General features: G+C 43.2%; 1 protein-coding gene across 1 annotated transcript; it reads right to left on the bottom strand.

Moving 5' to 3' along the window:
• Positions 1 to 12,384: 12,384 nt before the first annotated feature.
• On the bottom strand, positions 12,385 to 14,273 carry LOC112894223 (transcription factor MYB106-like). The gene is made up of 3 exons (XM_025961864.1): positions 14,060 to 14,273; positions 13,787 to 13,916; positions 12,385 to 13,254 (listed from the first exon to the last, which is right to left on the bottom strand). The coding sequence occupies exons 1-3, from the start codon at positions 14,193 to 14,195 to the stop codon at positions 12,549 to 12,551; spliced, it is 972 nt and encodes a 323-aa protein (XP_025817649.1). The 5' UTR covers positions 14,196 to 14,273; the 3' UTR covers positions 12,385 to 12,548.
• Between the last annotated feature and the right edge of the window lie 190 nt (positions 14,274 to 14,463).

Here is a 14,463-nt window from a genome sequence, read left to right as displayed (position 1 = left end):
AGAAGATCGTAGTAGACGATTGGTTTGGTTTAGCGTGCTTTGCAAAGTTTATTAAAAGTAGTGTTAAATAATTGAGGCCGATGGCGAAGATAATATTGTTGGTGTGCCCTAGAGACCGCCGGCGAGGGGTGCTCGTGGTGTCCCCGCCGCCTGCCGGACAGTTAGTCGACGCGTGGAGGCGCGGGAAGACGACTTGCAAATTTGCATCGTTCACCAGCAAAACTGGCCGGTTAACATAGCATGCATGTACGCAGCAGTCATGTTACTAGCTACAGGTTTCAACACCTCAATGTGTTTAGTAAATTAGCATGGTATTCTGTTCAATTTATTTGATGATCTGATCCGTGTTGCATATAGACACATATTCATTTTGATTGCACGCCCCAAAATTAAACGTACAGAGTATTCCGGTTATATTTATATAATGTGCTTTACTTATTATATATAATATAAGTAAAATAAAAATCCATCCACCATTATATGAATTAAAAACATCATCCAAGAGTCCCTGCAGGGTAGCCAGGTCAGTTGTTCAAATTCAAAAGATCTAGCGTGCTCAAATACAAAGTGATGTTGGCCGGTCCAACTAATCTTTTGGTGTAAGAAATAAAAATGTACTACCTCTGCTACAAAATACAAGTCCATCTACAATTATTTTTAGTTCAATATTTTTAAAATTTCTCCACCAATACTTTTTTTTTAAATGTGGACTAACAACATAGGTTGATGTTACCAGATTTGTTGGGGGCACATACTTCTACTAGAAACTATGTATATATTATTATTCAAATTAAATTGCCACATTGGAGAATGTATATATGTCGATAATTTAGTTTGGGCCCGTGCTGAGATAAGTGTCATGTTAACTTTGGCCAAATCATTCTTGTCTATGTATCCAACAAATCTTTCATCAGATGATGACAATTCTCACAACCTGATATTATCCAGTTTTGTAGTATAGTTAAATTCAAAGCCAACATGGTAATGTGTACGTACTGTGAATCTATTAAACTCCACAACGCACGACCAATGATACCTTTTGTTTTCCTATTTTGGGCAATTATACATGCACTTATCTCGTTGTCCATGATCGGTCTCAATAATTGATTACTTTTGTCGGCACATAACCTTTGTCTTTTCATACTATGGAAGTCCAAAAGTAGATCTTGCCACCAAGCAAGAGGTACAAAAGTGTGCCACACTCCTCCTGGTAAAAAGAAATATGGTACAGCCGCCCCTAGCGAGTCTGCAAGTGTAAGTTTTGTCACTCTTTGTTATTGTATAGCATACTTATAAAATCAATTAGACATTTAAATATTTGTTTACAAAATTAAGCATGACATTATAAAATTCAAATCGCCTTTTGAAAGCTTGATTATGTGTATCCCACGATTGTATGTTCCCTTTTATATATGTGATTGAGAGATGACACTTTCCCCCAAACCATAATTTTGATAGAATTCATCAATAGCTCAGGAATTTCCCATTCGTTCACTTCCCCTATGATGGGATCGAAGTTTGAAGCCTCTTGAAATATGGTTAATTGGAGTGCAACTTTAAAGCCTCTTGAAACTATTACAGGTAATTAAATAACCAACCCACCAAATCCTGGATGCCGCACTACTAAGAAAACCAGTAGTCACTACTCATCACAAGCAACTACGTTGGTGTCAAGAAAAGATATTTGTCGTATTTTTTAATGTGGACAAAAACCTTGTGTCTTTCTAAGCACAACTTCATTTCAAGTGCCTCAGCTCTTTGGCAGAAGAGGAGGTTTTGATTTAATTATTAGCGCTGGCTGCAAGTTCGTTGGGTTATTTGTCTGTGTCTAAGTAATAATCTCCCACCTCTCAAGGAAAAAATATAATTAGGTGCAAAATGGATGAGTAATAGCAATTTTCCACAGGAAAAAAGATTGTGTGTCTGCATCTTTATCATGTTAACTATCTGAAGTAAAATATGATGGCTGATGTTTTAATTTGGTTTGGAATTAAATTTTATATTCTATCAAATAATACAAAATCACGTCTCCCCGTTTCTTAAAATTATTATACAAAACCATTTGTCTGCTCACGCATCACCCGAGTGATTTAGCTTAAGAACATGTTAGGCACAAGATGCTTGCATCGCCTTCTTCAATTAAACTTAACAGTTGGCAAAATTTTCAAAGCAGTAGTGAGATCTTCCTCCATTGGATACATCGTCGGATAATAAGTGCAACTTGCAAAATGGGGATGCACATGCACATGTAGAAGAATTGTCTAATACTTGTGCACAAATATGCTATTCTATGATGCGGCACCTGCCAATAGGGGTACAGTTCATGGAGAAGTATACTTCAAGCGGCCCATGGTGTTAGGAAGGGGCGTCATCGTGCTGAAAATTGTAGAGAACTAATTATTCTAAAGTTTGTACTGATATGGCACGTCCCTCAGTCTATATATTTGTTAGTGGGGGGGTAAGCGGGCTAACACATTGAGTAAATAATTAGCCAAGCGATTTGATGATCCGATGATCAATCAAGCCGTTTTTATTTTGCAGCTACTGGTGGCTGGTTTTCCTGATCTAAGTTAAACTAGACCTGGTTGTTTCAAATACGAAAAGTATCTATCATACATCGCCTTAGCGTATACACAAGTTAATCTATCCATACAATAAGAACATATAATGGTTTTTGATGATCCTGTTATGCTTTCTCAGAAATGGTTAGAGAAGACATGTGAATTAATTTCTTGTACGGTTACGTTCGTGCAGGAATCCCGCATTCCAAGTATAAGAGAAGCCTACGAAAAGAGAACATTCAATTATATAACACGAGACATTTTTGACAAAATATTTACCTTGCTGATAACCACATGTAGATATTCATTTATTTGCTTCTCATGTAGTATTTCATAGTAGCACACTTCTTTCCTGGAAGCTACACAAAGCAAATTTTATTGCATTCGGTCTCTCCATTATTTTGTCAGGCCTATGCTGGTGACAGGTTGTTGTCTATTTTAAGAATGTTGTTCGCATCTTTTGACAATGAACATATCCCCTACACGGTTTAAACCACCAAACAGCGTTTCTTTGTACCAGTAAGATATCGTCACGTTAGCGCCATGATTCCGTCATTGCTGACGAAACAAATAATCTAAACAAAGATCTATTTTAACCATGCTTGACCAGGAAAAATGTGATAATCAGCATCATATTTCAACGGAGTGCACGTAATTTATGGAGCTTCTGAGTATGTGTGACTATATATTGTTTTTACTCAATGTTTAAAATAGCGGGTTATAGCGGTGCTACAACTGTTTCGTGAAGCTGCCGCTATGCCCATTACAGTCGAAAAAGCACGCTATAACGGGCTATAGCGATACTAATAGCTTTTATTGGATACTACCGATAAATACTATAGTTCGCTATTTAAAATATTTACTGTTTCTACGGTAGGGGGTAGGGTGGTGAACAGAATAACTCGAAGACCGAAAGCTCTTGACACGAGGACCGCCGTACATCGACCAATGGGATCCAAGGATTGAATGATGTGACGGCCTTACTGTCCTCTGCACCTCCTGCCTGCTGTACTGGCCAATGGGAAATGGAGTATCAGCCAGGCTTTTTCTCCAACACAAACAAGCAGAGCACCACCTGATCACTTACGCCATCTATGATCTATCTATCTTTGTCAAAGCACTGTTTGGATCCTAACTAAACTTTGGTTCCCCGTGACTAAAGTATCCCATCACATCGGATATTTTAACATCAATTAAAAATATTAAATATAGTCTAATTATAAAAACCAATTGCATAAATGGAGTCTAATTCACGAGATAAATCTATTAAACCTAATTAGTCCATGATTTGACCATGTTGTGCTACAGTAAACATGTGCTAATAATGAATTGATTAGATTTAATAGATTCGTCTTGTGAATTAGGATCGGATTATGCAATTAGTTTTAGTTTTATAGTTAACCCATGTTTAATCCCTCTATTTGGCATCCAAACATCCGACATGATCCGAACTAAAAATTTGTCCCTAATCCAAACACCCTAGTCATGCTAAGGTTTTTGGTGTTGGATATGCCAGGATAATAGGAGATATGTTGTCGGCAAAATGGCAAAAACACCACCCTACCTTCTAATAATAAGAGATTCCACAGAAAACGTCGGCTTCCTCTTGTCTTTTAAACAATGTTATGATTCCATTTTCTTGGGATTTGCATTGATTGAAAGATTACGATCTCAATGTTCAGCGTTTGGAGTTTCCAAATTCAGGAAAAATACATGTTTGGAAAAGAAAATTAAAGAATATCAAGCTGTATAAAATTGAGTTTCTACCTATATATAGGCGGGGAGGAATATGCACTAGGTGCATTCTAAAAAGACAAGGCCTAGCTTGTCCAAAGAGCATCACTCATGTTTGAGTTATCTTCAGCCTCGGTGTGAATCTATTTTATCCTCTAAATGAAGGGTATACCTAGTTCTTTCAAGATGTTAATTATGTTTACTAAGTAACAGAAGTAGAACTTCTTGTTTTTAGCATTAGTGTGCTATGCTGATATGCCTATATATTCCTTCACTGACCTTGCATGCATCTGTAAATAAAAGAACTCCAAAGGACATTTTACTTCAAAAGGCTTAGTTTAAAAGTAGTATTTGCTACACAATCATTTCTATTACTTAACCATGGTGTTGCTTAGTTTGCGCAAGGCGGTCTTAAAGGAAAATGTTCTCCATCTATTTGACAGCAAGTAGCAACCATGATTATATATAACAGCAGACCACACTTTCATTGGATATTCAAATAATGTGAACAATCATTACATAAAATATAGTTCATCTCATAAAGTTAGCTAAGATTGCTAGAGCATTGAGTATAGCTTGTTCATCCACCAATTAAGATATCTCCTTTCCCAGACGTCAAGAAAGACATATAGAAATTAGAAGTTGGCCGCCCAATTGCAACGATGGTGACACGAGTACGCATGTCTACTAGTGCATCGATAACAACGAACCTCAAAATGATGGATATACCTAAAATATGTTGCGAATCTTTCATCGAATCTTGGAATGACTTTGGAGGAGGGAGAATATTTTCTTTAATAAATTTGCTCTGTTACGTGCAATAGAAGTAAGTCCCAAATTCCGGAATGTAATAGTATCTTCACGTACAAAACAAAATGAATGTATCTACATGTGCTTAGTTTTTTTATTTAGATCATGATATCTTTTCCGTTGTAGTTAGCACATAGTTTACGATAAGTTCTAAGCACCTCAAAGCTATACAGATGTTCTAATACCTTCTTTATTTGTAGAAAAAAAATCTTATCAGGTCATTGTAAAAAGTTGAATTTTGTTGGGCCACTAATCGATTAGGGTGGGCTTGGCTGGGCTTGGCCGGGCTTTTGAAGCTTAGTTGTGGACTTGCGGTGTAAATGTGAAGCCTAGCTTCGGGATAGGCTTGGCCGAGCTCGATGCCAAATTTTAATGGTTTCGGAAAGAATGGGAACATTTGACCAGAGCGCTTATCATTGTATTCAAGAAATAACCCAATGCTTAACAATTTAGTCTTTCACATATAAGTTGCATGAAGGGAAATTTCCTTATATATATACTACCGAAAAAACTCATAATCCCTCATATGCCATCGATATGTCTATGAAAGTAGCATATAAGGGATTTAGGGTTTAACCTAGGGCATGTGAGGAATTTTTCCTTGCATGAAGTAACATTTTGTGTCACGTACTATGGTATACAGAACAACTCATGTCATCAAAAGAGAAAGGAGTCCATGAGACTAATATAATTATTCTTTTCAGTTCATGTGGAGTTGCGGTTGCACCATGTGCACCTCTTCATCCATATATATCCTCTACCCGCATAGAGGATCTTGGACAGAAAATCAGGAGGGCTGCATCTGCAAGGCTCCTTCCCCCCCAGGCAGATGATACTCTCTCCGCCTTTTTGCACATACCATGTATGGGAACTTGGGCACTTGGTAACCGGTGGAGCCCATGTGAGGTAGCATATGATCATGTCCCCAACCAATGACCAAACGAGGATATGACTCAGCACCTCCTAAAAATATGAGACCAACAGGACTTCGGTCCAATTCTTTCCACTAATCTAATGGCGCTGATCACAAGTGTCAATCATCAGCGAGTCGAAAAGGGCAAGATTCTGGAGATTCGAGCCAGCCAAAGCAATAGTACCAAATGGAGGAGTTTCCTCTTTCAAATTTTCGTAGTACTACTTGAGTACTAGGTACAAGCTTGCACATGCTGGTGAGTTTTTTTAATGAAGCTGCACTCAACTTCAGCCATCCATTTATATTTTCATTTTTCGGGAAATGACTTTACCTGTCCATTCACTTTGGGAAATGAGAATCGGGAAGAGACCAATGGTCTCCGGAGCCCATTAAACAGTGTGCTACTGCATTTTTTATAAAGATAAAATAATTTGTTGTGTTCAGAAGATAATATTGTAAAGCAAACCAAAGTACCATTTGTCTGTCAGTGTCAGTAGTCAGTACATGTTGATCACGTTAGGTGTTTCAGGCAGTTAGGTGTTTGTCTGATGTGATATCTCATTTTTAATAGTCTCAATCAACTTTATTAGTCATTCTGGAAATTAGCCCATAAAGAAAAGGGGAACTCCTGTAGCACTAGGTCACATCACGGCGTGGAAGATAAATTATCTTTCTAGAATGGGATTTTTTTTGACTATGATGCACGATGATCTTACGTCAGTTACAAAAGCGAAATTAAGTGGTTATTATCACATCTCTACCAAGGTATGCCATATATACATAATCTATATTACAGTTCAACCACAAGCTTGATCGATCAACCGTCTTATAGTACCAAGATTCGTATTATTAATTAGTAGGTAGTTTGCTCATGTTATATAGAGTTGTCCAATCAACGTGGAGGATAACATACTCTGTTTGTTGGTCCATAATGAGATAGATTAATCAAGTATGTAATGAACATGAACACAAGACTTCCTTGGGAGCCTCAGATTTGACCTCTTAATAGAAGGCTCAAGCTCCCCAAATAGCAGGTTGCTTGTAAACCATAGGTGAGTGAAGCAAATTAAGAGTATCTCCAGCAATGACTTTCAAATCAAACCCTCTATTTCTTAAGTAAAGGCTTTCTCTAGGGCTAGTTTTTTAACCTCAACTCCAGCAGTGGCCTTTAAATCTCACCCTCTTCTTTTAGTCTAAAGGGTGGGAACCATTTGTTAGTGGATAGAGGGCTACCTAGAGAGCTTCCAGGAATAGAGAGTGGAGAAAGAGATTTGGAGGCCTCCCCAAAATGGGAGTTTTAGTAGAGGGTCTGCTGGAGTGTGGTTTTCTTATTCTACCCTCCAAATTTAAGATGGGGGCTTATTTAGAGGGTCTGCTGAAGTTGCTCTAAGTGCAATGAACAACTACAAGGTAAACAAAGTCGTCATAACCAGTCTACCGTAGGAGTGGTAGCGGATCATGGCTCTATAGTGCTTTCTTCACAATCCAACTTAATAGCTCAAAATTGAATAAGATTAGAGCCCGGTCCTTTTAGGTCTAACTCTTAGATTATCTAAGCTAAAATTTAGGATTCTTTACCACTTGTTAGAAAAGTTGTTTTTGAGAAGTAGAACCTCATAAACAAAGATTAAAGTGAAGCTTACACGCCTACTATACAGGTAGGCTATATTCGAGATAGCACGCAACCTTTTCTCCCTTCATATATGCAATTTCTAAGATTATCAAATTGTGATCCCATCTTCTCCTGTGCCTTTGTGTCCCTTCTGTCCCCTCCGCCCTCGTCACAAACAGCATGGCCGATGTACAGTGTTCAGCCTAAATATGAAGAGTCGGTCGGATATATATGTATGATCCTCTTGGCACAAACATATATATCATCATTATGGCGGCTGAGAGACTTAATAATTTTGATGATGGCTTTTATCTGTCGTATGTGACGGATGTATTAGATTTAAATTAGTTTTTCTCTTTATTTCTTTGCATAAGCTATATGCCGCCGTCTTGGAATTTAGTAAAACTAGACTTAAAGATACGTAATAGCGTTAGAAACAAACATACTTCCTCCTTTCAGAAGTATAGGCCCGTCTACTTTTGTTGTAAATCAAACATTTTTACCTTTGTCTGTGAATATCTAAAAGTCATTGTGACCATTATTTTTGTTACATAAAATACTTTAATAATATATAACCCGTTCCGATTAAAAGTATATTCTATAGATATCGCTAGTCAAAGTGTCATGTCTCCACTGATAGGATAAAGTGCAGTCTTTTTAATGGCAGTTTGGAGGTGACAAATGTGGTAAGTGGGCAAGCCTTTTCAATTAGTGGGAAAAATCGAAATGTTTCTTTCACCCGGCAGTTGCCCTGTCAACTACACTGCCGCCCACGTGCAGGATTCCCCGCCGTCGCCGTGTCCCCATCACGAGCTCGCTCGTCGTCCTCCTCCCAAAGTCCCTCGCCTGGCCCCTGCAAGTTGCAGCTTCCAAATAGAGTAGAGATATATCGGCCGGGGGGCTAATATATTTCCGGCTTGGTCCCAATCTGGCAAGCTGCGGCCTGCGCGTGGTTTCACATCCAGGCATGTGCAGCAGGCGCGGAACCTTGCCGATTCGGCAAATCGGCACCCAGCTCAGGCGGCGGCGGCTGCTTCTGCTTCACCAATCTCCAACAACCCAGGGAACGGGAAGGCAGCCATCATCTGGCGCGCAAGTGGCCGGTCTCGCGGGTCTTTATTTTCCTTTGATTTTATTTAGCGCCGATCGGCAATTGGATTAGGTTCCCTTTCCTGTCCGGTTAACGCCTCCCTCCGGTGTCGCCAACCGGCGGTCCGGCATGTGCGGCGGGGCTTGCCGTGGAGTGGAATAATATGATGGGTCCGGGCCGGGCTGACGCTGGCGAGCTTGACGTCCATGCCTTCACGGCAGCAGGAAATAGAGCGTGGAGTGGGGTCACGGCGACGAGCGCGGGGGATCAGCCGGGGATGGGGGGGATCGCCGGAGCTGCGGCCGGCTATTGACTGCCGGCAGCCTAGAGGCGGGAGTTTTTTTTTTTTAATTACGGCGAGGAGAGGATGAGAGGCGGGAGCCCGGAAAGCCTTCGTATTATAGGCCGTAATAAGATGGGATTGGGCTCCAGGTTCCTGTGGGCTATTTATTACAAGGCCGGAAGGCGAAGCCTTTCCGTGTCTTATTGTGCCGGGCCGGGGCGCTCGAGACTTCTTGGGCTGATAAGTTTGGCTCATAATTGTTGGGCTTTGTGTGTACGGCTACTGAAACAAAGCTTGGGCCCTTCCGTGCAGCCGCTCGCTTGTCAGGCGGGACCTCGGAAATTTGGCCCAAGTTCGACCCAGTTGCTGCAGATGAAAGAAAGACACGAACACGCAGGTTGATTACTCCAGTAACTACCGAGTATAGTAACTACGGCACACTCTATACGGTTCCAATTTTACCGGGTGCCCCTTCCGGAAAAAAAAAATGCCTCCAAAGGGAGTAAGAGACTGACTACTGGTGACTACCACGCGCAAAAGAACACGTGCCGGATCGGATTAACTCAACAGACCAAGAGAGTGATGGCGCGGCTACACTGGATTTGACGCGGAGGCAGCAGGAAGTATACAGTATTCTAACCAAGGGAAGGTAAATAGTGTTACTTTGCTAGCAGAGTAGCAGTACGAGATACTAAACCGCAAAAGCCGGCACGTTAATAACGTAGGCCTCTACGATGTGTTTCGCCGCATGCACCTCCTTCTTAGACAGACGGGCGTACTATAAACACTTTGAAGGCCGAATAATCTGCGAGGGTTACCACATAACATCGTGGTCTTTTACGACGTTGACGTGCCAGCCGACTATGGTCAAGACTCGAGAGTTGTTTTTTTCCTTTTCAGTATTTTTCCATATGCAAGGCTAGTGGAGACTTCTCCATCCGTTTAAAAATACAATATGGTTCAAAAAAATAAGGGGCTTTTCAATGGATTGATCTTTAAAATACTATCCCCGATCATCTAATAATAATGTTTCATACAGCACGAACCAACTGCATGTAGGCCACATTTTTGGTCTAAAGCGTCATCTTTAAATGACCGTAGCGAGTACTACATTTAACTAATATTTCATTCAGTTATATTGACTACTATGACAATAAAATTCATATTATAAAAGATATTTCAAATATACATGAACCTAGGTGTACTAACTTTGTATCATAAATCTAATTATTAAGATAATTGTTGGTTAAAAATTATAAAGTTGAAATATGTGAGTGCCTTAGAAATGGAGAGAAAATATGTTTATCAATATAGAGCTTGGAACAAGCTGAATATTAAGCTGTACAAAACAATATGAAAATTTCCAATACTATAAAAACATCTTTGCAGGATAATGAAAAACAATCCATTTGTAGGGCGGGTCATCAAATCAATTTTTAAAAAACAAAAAAAAATAAAAAAAAACTTAAAAACAGCAAGATAAAAAAATATTCTAACTAACCAGCCACCACCACAAGGCTCTATTTTGATAAAAATATGCACACTTGCATAAACTAGGGTTCGAACGGCTTATCTCAAGCCTCGCGAGTACCTTTCTCTCCACCACAGCACACAGTCACTTATGACTCTATGAGGTATGCTATTATTTTGTATTGACATTGAAATCGATTTGTAGAAACGGGTGATGACGTCACCCATCCCTGAAAATATTTTTTATATTTTATTCTAAAAATTTATTAATATTTAAATATAGTAAAACAAATAAAAAAGTAAAACTTCTGCACTATGGTTATTGTGAACTATAGATAAAAAATATGCCAAATATATTTCAGTGTATATAAAAGTTAAGATTGTGAAAATATCAAAATATGACTTGAGTTGTACCAGATACTATATAGTCATAGCTACTAGAGAACTTATAATAATTTTTTAGACTATTAAATTACCTTAAATGAAAAAGTTATCAACTACAAAATTTTTGATCTCGTCAATCTCTATAATTTCAGTATAAAGTTTGACTTCATCTGAGATCGTATAAAAAAATTATAATTTTTTGTGTGGGATCATTTGTAGGGGCGGATCATGCTATTACCTGTCCCTAGAAATGTATTTTTAGGAGTGGGTGTATTGCTACAGTAACCCTGCTCTATTTGTAGAAGCAGATTATCTTTTGGGCTGCGTAAAAAATGAGACGCCCCTATAAATTGTTTTTTAAGTAGTGTTCATCTCTGAGAATGAACAATACCAAGTGACAAAAAAAAGATAAGGTAGGGTGTATGTTTAACTATGCATGCCTTGACCCACTGTATTATAGATCGACCATCAGAGATGCATGAGCGAAAGCTACTATGACATTGCACGTAGTTTTCTCATAATTGTTAGACAAAGTAAGAGAGGTAATTATATGTACAAGCTAACATGGTACCGAATCTATAATTCAAATTGAATAGCGACCAAAATTTTGTTTCTTTACACTTGTAATTTTTACTTCTATAGCATTACGCTGAATTAGTTTGGTTCCATTGGCACCCTCATGTTAAGTTTCTACCTCGGTCCCTAGTGAGCCATTTCAACTAACAAATCATATCTTGAACATCGATGGAATATGAGAGATGGCGGAGGACTTAATAGTGAGGTGATCATAACTATGGGATCCTTGGTTGTTGGTGCAAGTCGCCATGTTGCATCTGTGCAACATGACGACTTGCGCCAACACCTCAATTATAGCGAGAAATATTGCTGCAAAAGTACGAAGACTGTCTATGATACCGACAAACCGAACAAGGCGTAAATTGCTGCAGTGTGCCAAACCTGAAGTGTGATGAGTTACTACTAGCAACCGAGCAATCCTGAAGTGTGATGAGTTATGACTATCGTCCGGCTAAGGTGGCTGGGAGCACGAGGCGGCGCGAGCAATGGCGTGCCACACGAGGAGCTGGAGCAGCGGTGGCAGCAAAGCGCCGGCGCCACGGGGCTTGGATGCAGCGGCGCGTGGGACTCGACTACGGCAGCGCGAGGGGTCCGCAGCGGCAGAGCGTGCGGGGCGGCGGTAGCGGCGGCGCAGGCGTGTTGCGTCGTTTCTTTTTGTTGTGAAAGTAGCGACACCGCCGGTGAGGAGCCGGCGGTGATAGGCTCATCCCATTACCGTCGACTCAAATCCACATCCGGCCGAACCGGCAGTGATGCCGCTTTTCAACCGGTGGTAAATGGGGTATATGGATTGGTGAGCAGCACGGGGAGATAGGTAGCAGTTGAATTTGGAACACATGTACCACTGATGGATGGTCGATTATTCCCAATTTTCCTGAACTCTTGGAAAGCACCAAATTTCAAAGGAACGCGCTTGATAGCTTAACAATTAATACTATTGTTTGTACTAGATCATAGACACACACACAAACAAACAAAATCAGTACATGTTTATTGCACCTAAAAAGAAACCGCGTCGACAGCCATTAGCACATAAACTACAACCAAAACACCTAGGAACATCCATGACAAAGTAACATTAGCCCAGGTTCAATTCACTGTTGCACGACGGCTACTCAGAACTCTGCCGCCGCCGGCAAGTACATCGCCGGGTCCGTGACAGCCTCGGAAGTCAACGACGACGAAGACGACGACATGGACGAGTTGACCATATTCAGTATGCTGCTCCAGTAGCCCTTGTCCTCCTCCTGCTGCTGCTCACCGACGCTAGCGTCCGCCGACGCGGCCGCGAACCTCTGCTCCGCGCCGGCTACAGCACAGTCAAGAAGGACGCCGGCAAGGAAGCCGCCTGGCGCGTCGGCGTCATCACCGAAGCTGTGCTGCTCCCCGAACGCCTCCCCGTACGAGCGCAGCGTCAGGACGGCGGGCGCGCGCGCCGCGCCGAGCGCGTCGTCGTGGCCCGCTCCGGCGAAGAGCGCGCTCTCGGAGAAGCTGAGCGTCGAGGTGGGGGACTCGAGCCCGCTGGCCGCCGGCGCGGGCGGCGGTGGCGGCGAGGCGAGCGCGCGCAGCTTGGCCTCGCGCGCCAGGCGCGCCTCTGCCTCGAGCCGCGCGCTCTCCCACTGCGCCGTGTGGCTGAGGTGCGCGGCGGCCCTGTAGCGCGCCCCGGAGGCGGCGGCGCCGGCGCCGCCCGCGTCGGCGCGGGGCTTGTGCGTGACGGGGTCGATGCCCATCTTGGCGAGGCGCTTCTTGAGGTGCGTGTTCCAGTAGTTCTTGATCTCATTGTCCGTGCGCTTGGGCAGGTGCGTCGCGATCGCCGACCACCTGCGGATTGCACGCGAGCGCGTCAGTCATTTCTCCCCTTCTGCTCTGTTATTTTCACATGGGTAAGAAAAAAAAATGGTGGGCGTAAATGATTGGAGGTGCGTGTGGTGCGACGGGGGAGGGCGGAATTGAAGGAGCTCGTGTGCTCGTGGTGCTGGGCCGTGGACGGACGGACACGGACAGACAGGCCGGGATGGCCGGAATGATGGGGGCGTGGCGAGGTCAACATGGCCGGGCCAGGGCGACAAGCGAGCGGTGACAATGGTCCAGCGCGCGCCCTGACATGGTTGGCGAGGCACAGCGAGGCTTGCGGGCTCGGCAGCATTGATGGCAAGCGTGACTAGCCAATCCCACTGGGTTGTGTGACCAACCATGCAGAAGAAAATAACCTGGCACGGTACTAGTTTTTTTTTTTCGCCTCAATTTCACCACGTTCTTGCAGATGCAGGCTGGGCAGGCATTCCAGCTGAATTGCGTGCGCATGCACAGGAACATGATGATCCACGAGTGTTCTATCACGTATTCACATCACCTGTTGCCGAGGAGCGCGTGGAGCTGGATGATGGTCTGCTCCTCCTGGAGCGTGAACTTGCCCCGCTTGATGTCCGGCCGCAGGTAGTTGGTCCACCGGAGCCGGCAGCTCTTGCCGCACCGCCGGAGACCTGACGACGACGCCAGCAAACGCAACAGCATGAGTAAGACTACACGCCTGACCCATGATGCGTCTTCAGCCGACGAGCTAGCTAGCCAGCACGCTCGCGGAACGAGAGCGCGGACAGAACAACGGGAGCGCTAGATCACTCACCAGCCTTGGCGGGCAGCGAGCGCCAGCAGCCGTGGCCGTGCTGCTCGATGAAGGCGAGCAGCTTCTGGTCCTCCTCCGGCGTCCACGGGCCCTTCTTCAGCCCGGCTTCCTTCTCGCAGCACGGCGACCGCCCCATCCCCGACCGGCCGGCCGGACGCGCCGCGATCGCCGGACGGAGAGGATCGGAGCGGCGAAGCCTAAGGACGAAGCTTGCTCTGGCGATGAGCGAGAAAAGACGAAGCGAGTGGCTAGTGGCCAAGTGACCCGGTACATGTCGCTAGCTAACGGCATAAATAGAGCGGCCGGGGGCGCGCGTGGTGCCCTGGGTGACTGGCGTACGTGCTGCCCCAGGCAGGAGCCAGTAGTACTGGACTGACTGACTGCCCGCGCCCGGCGTCGGAGGG

Source organism: Panicum hallii, chromosome 1, assembly GCF_002211085.1.
Source record: "Panicum hallii strain FIL2 chromosome 1, PHallii_v3.1, whole genome shotgun sequence".
Lineage (NCBI taxonomy): Eukaryota > Viridiplantae > Streptophyta > Magnoliopsida > Poales > Poaceae > Panicum > Panicum hallii.
This window is presented reverse-complemented; position numbering and strand designations above follow the sequence as displayed.

Coding starts and splice junctions, on each gene's coding strand:
- LOC112894223 (XM_025961864.1), bottom strand. CDS start 14,195: ATGGGGCGGTCGCCGTGCTGCGAGAAGGAAGCCGGGCTGAAGAAGGGC. Junction 13,917..14,059: donor CTCGCTGCCCGCCAAGGCTG/GTGAGTGATCTA, acceptor CGTCGTCGTCAG/GTCTCCGGCGGTGCGGCAAG. Junction 13,255..13,786: donor CACGCGCTCCTCGGCAACAG/GTGATGTGAATA, acceptor TGCAATCCGCAG/GTGGTCGGCGATCGCGACGC.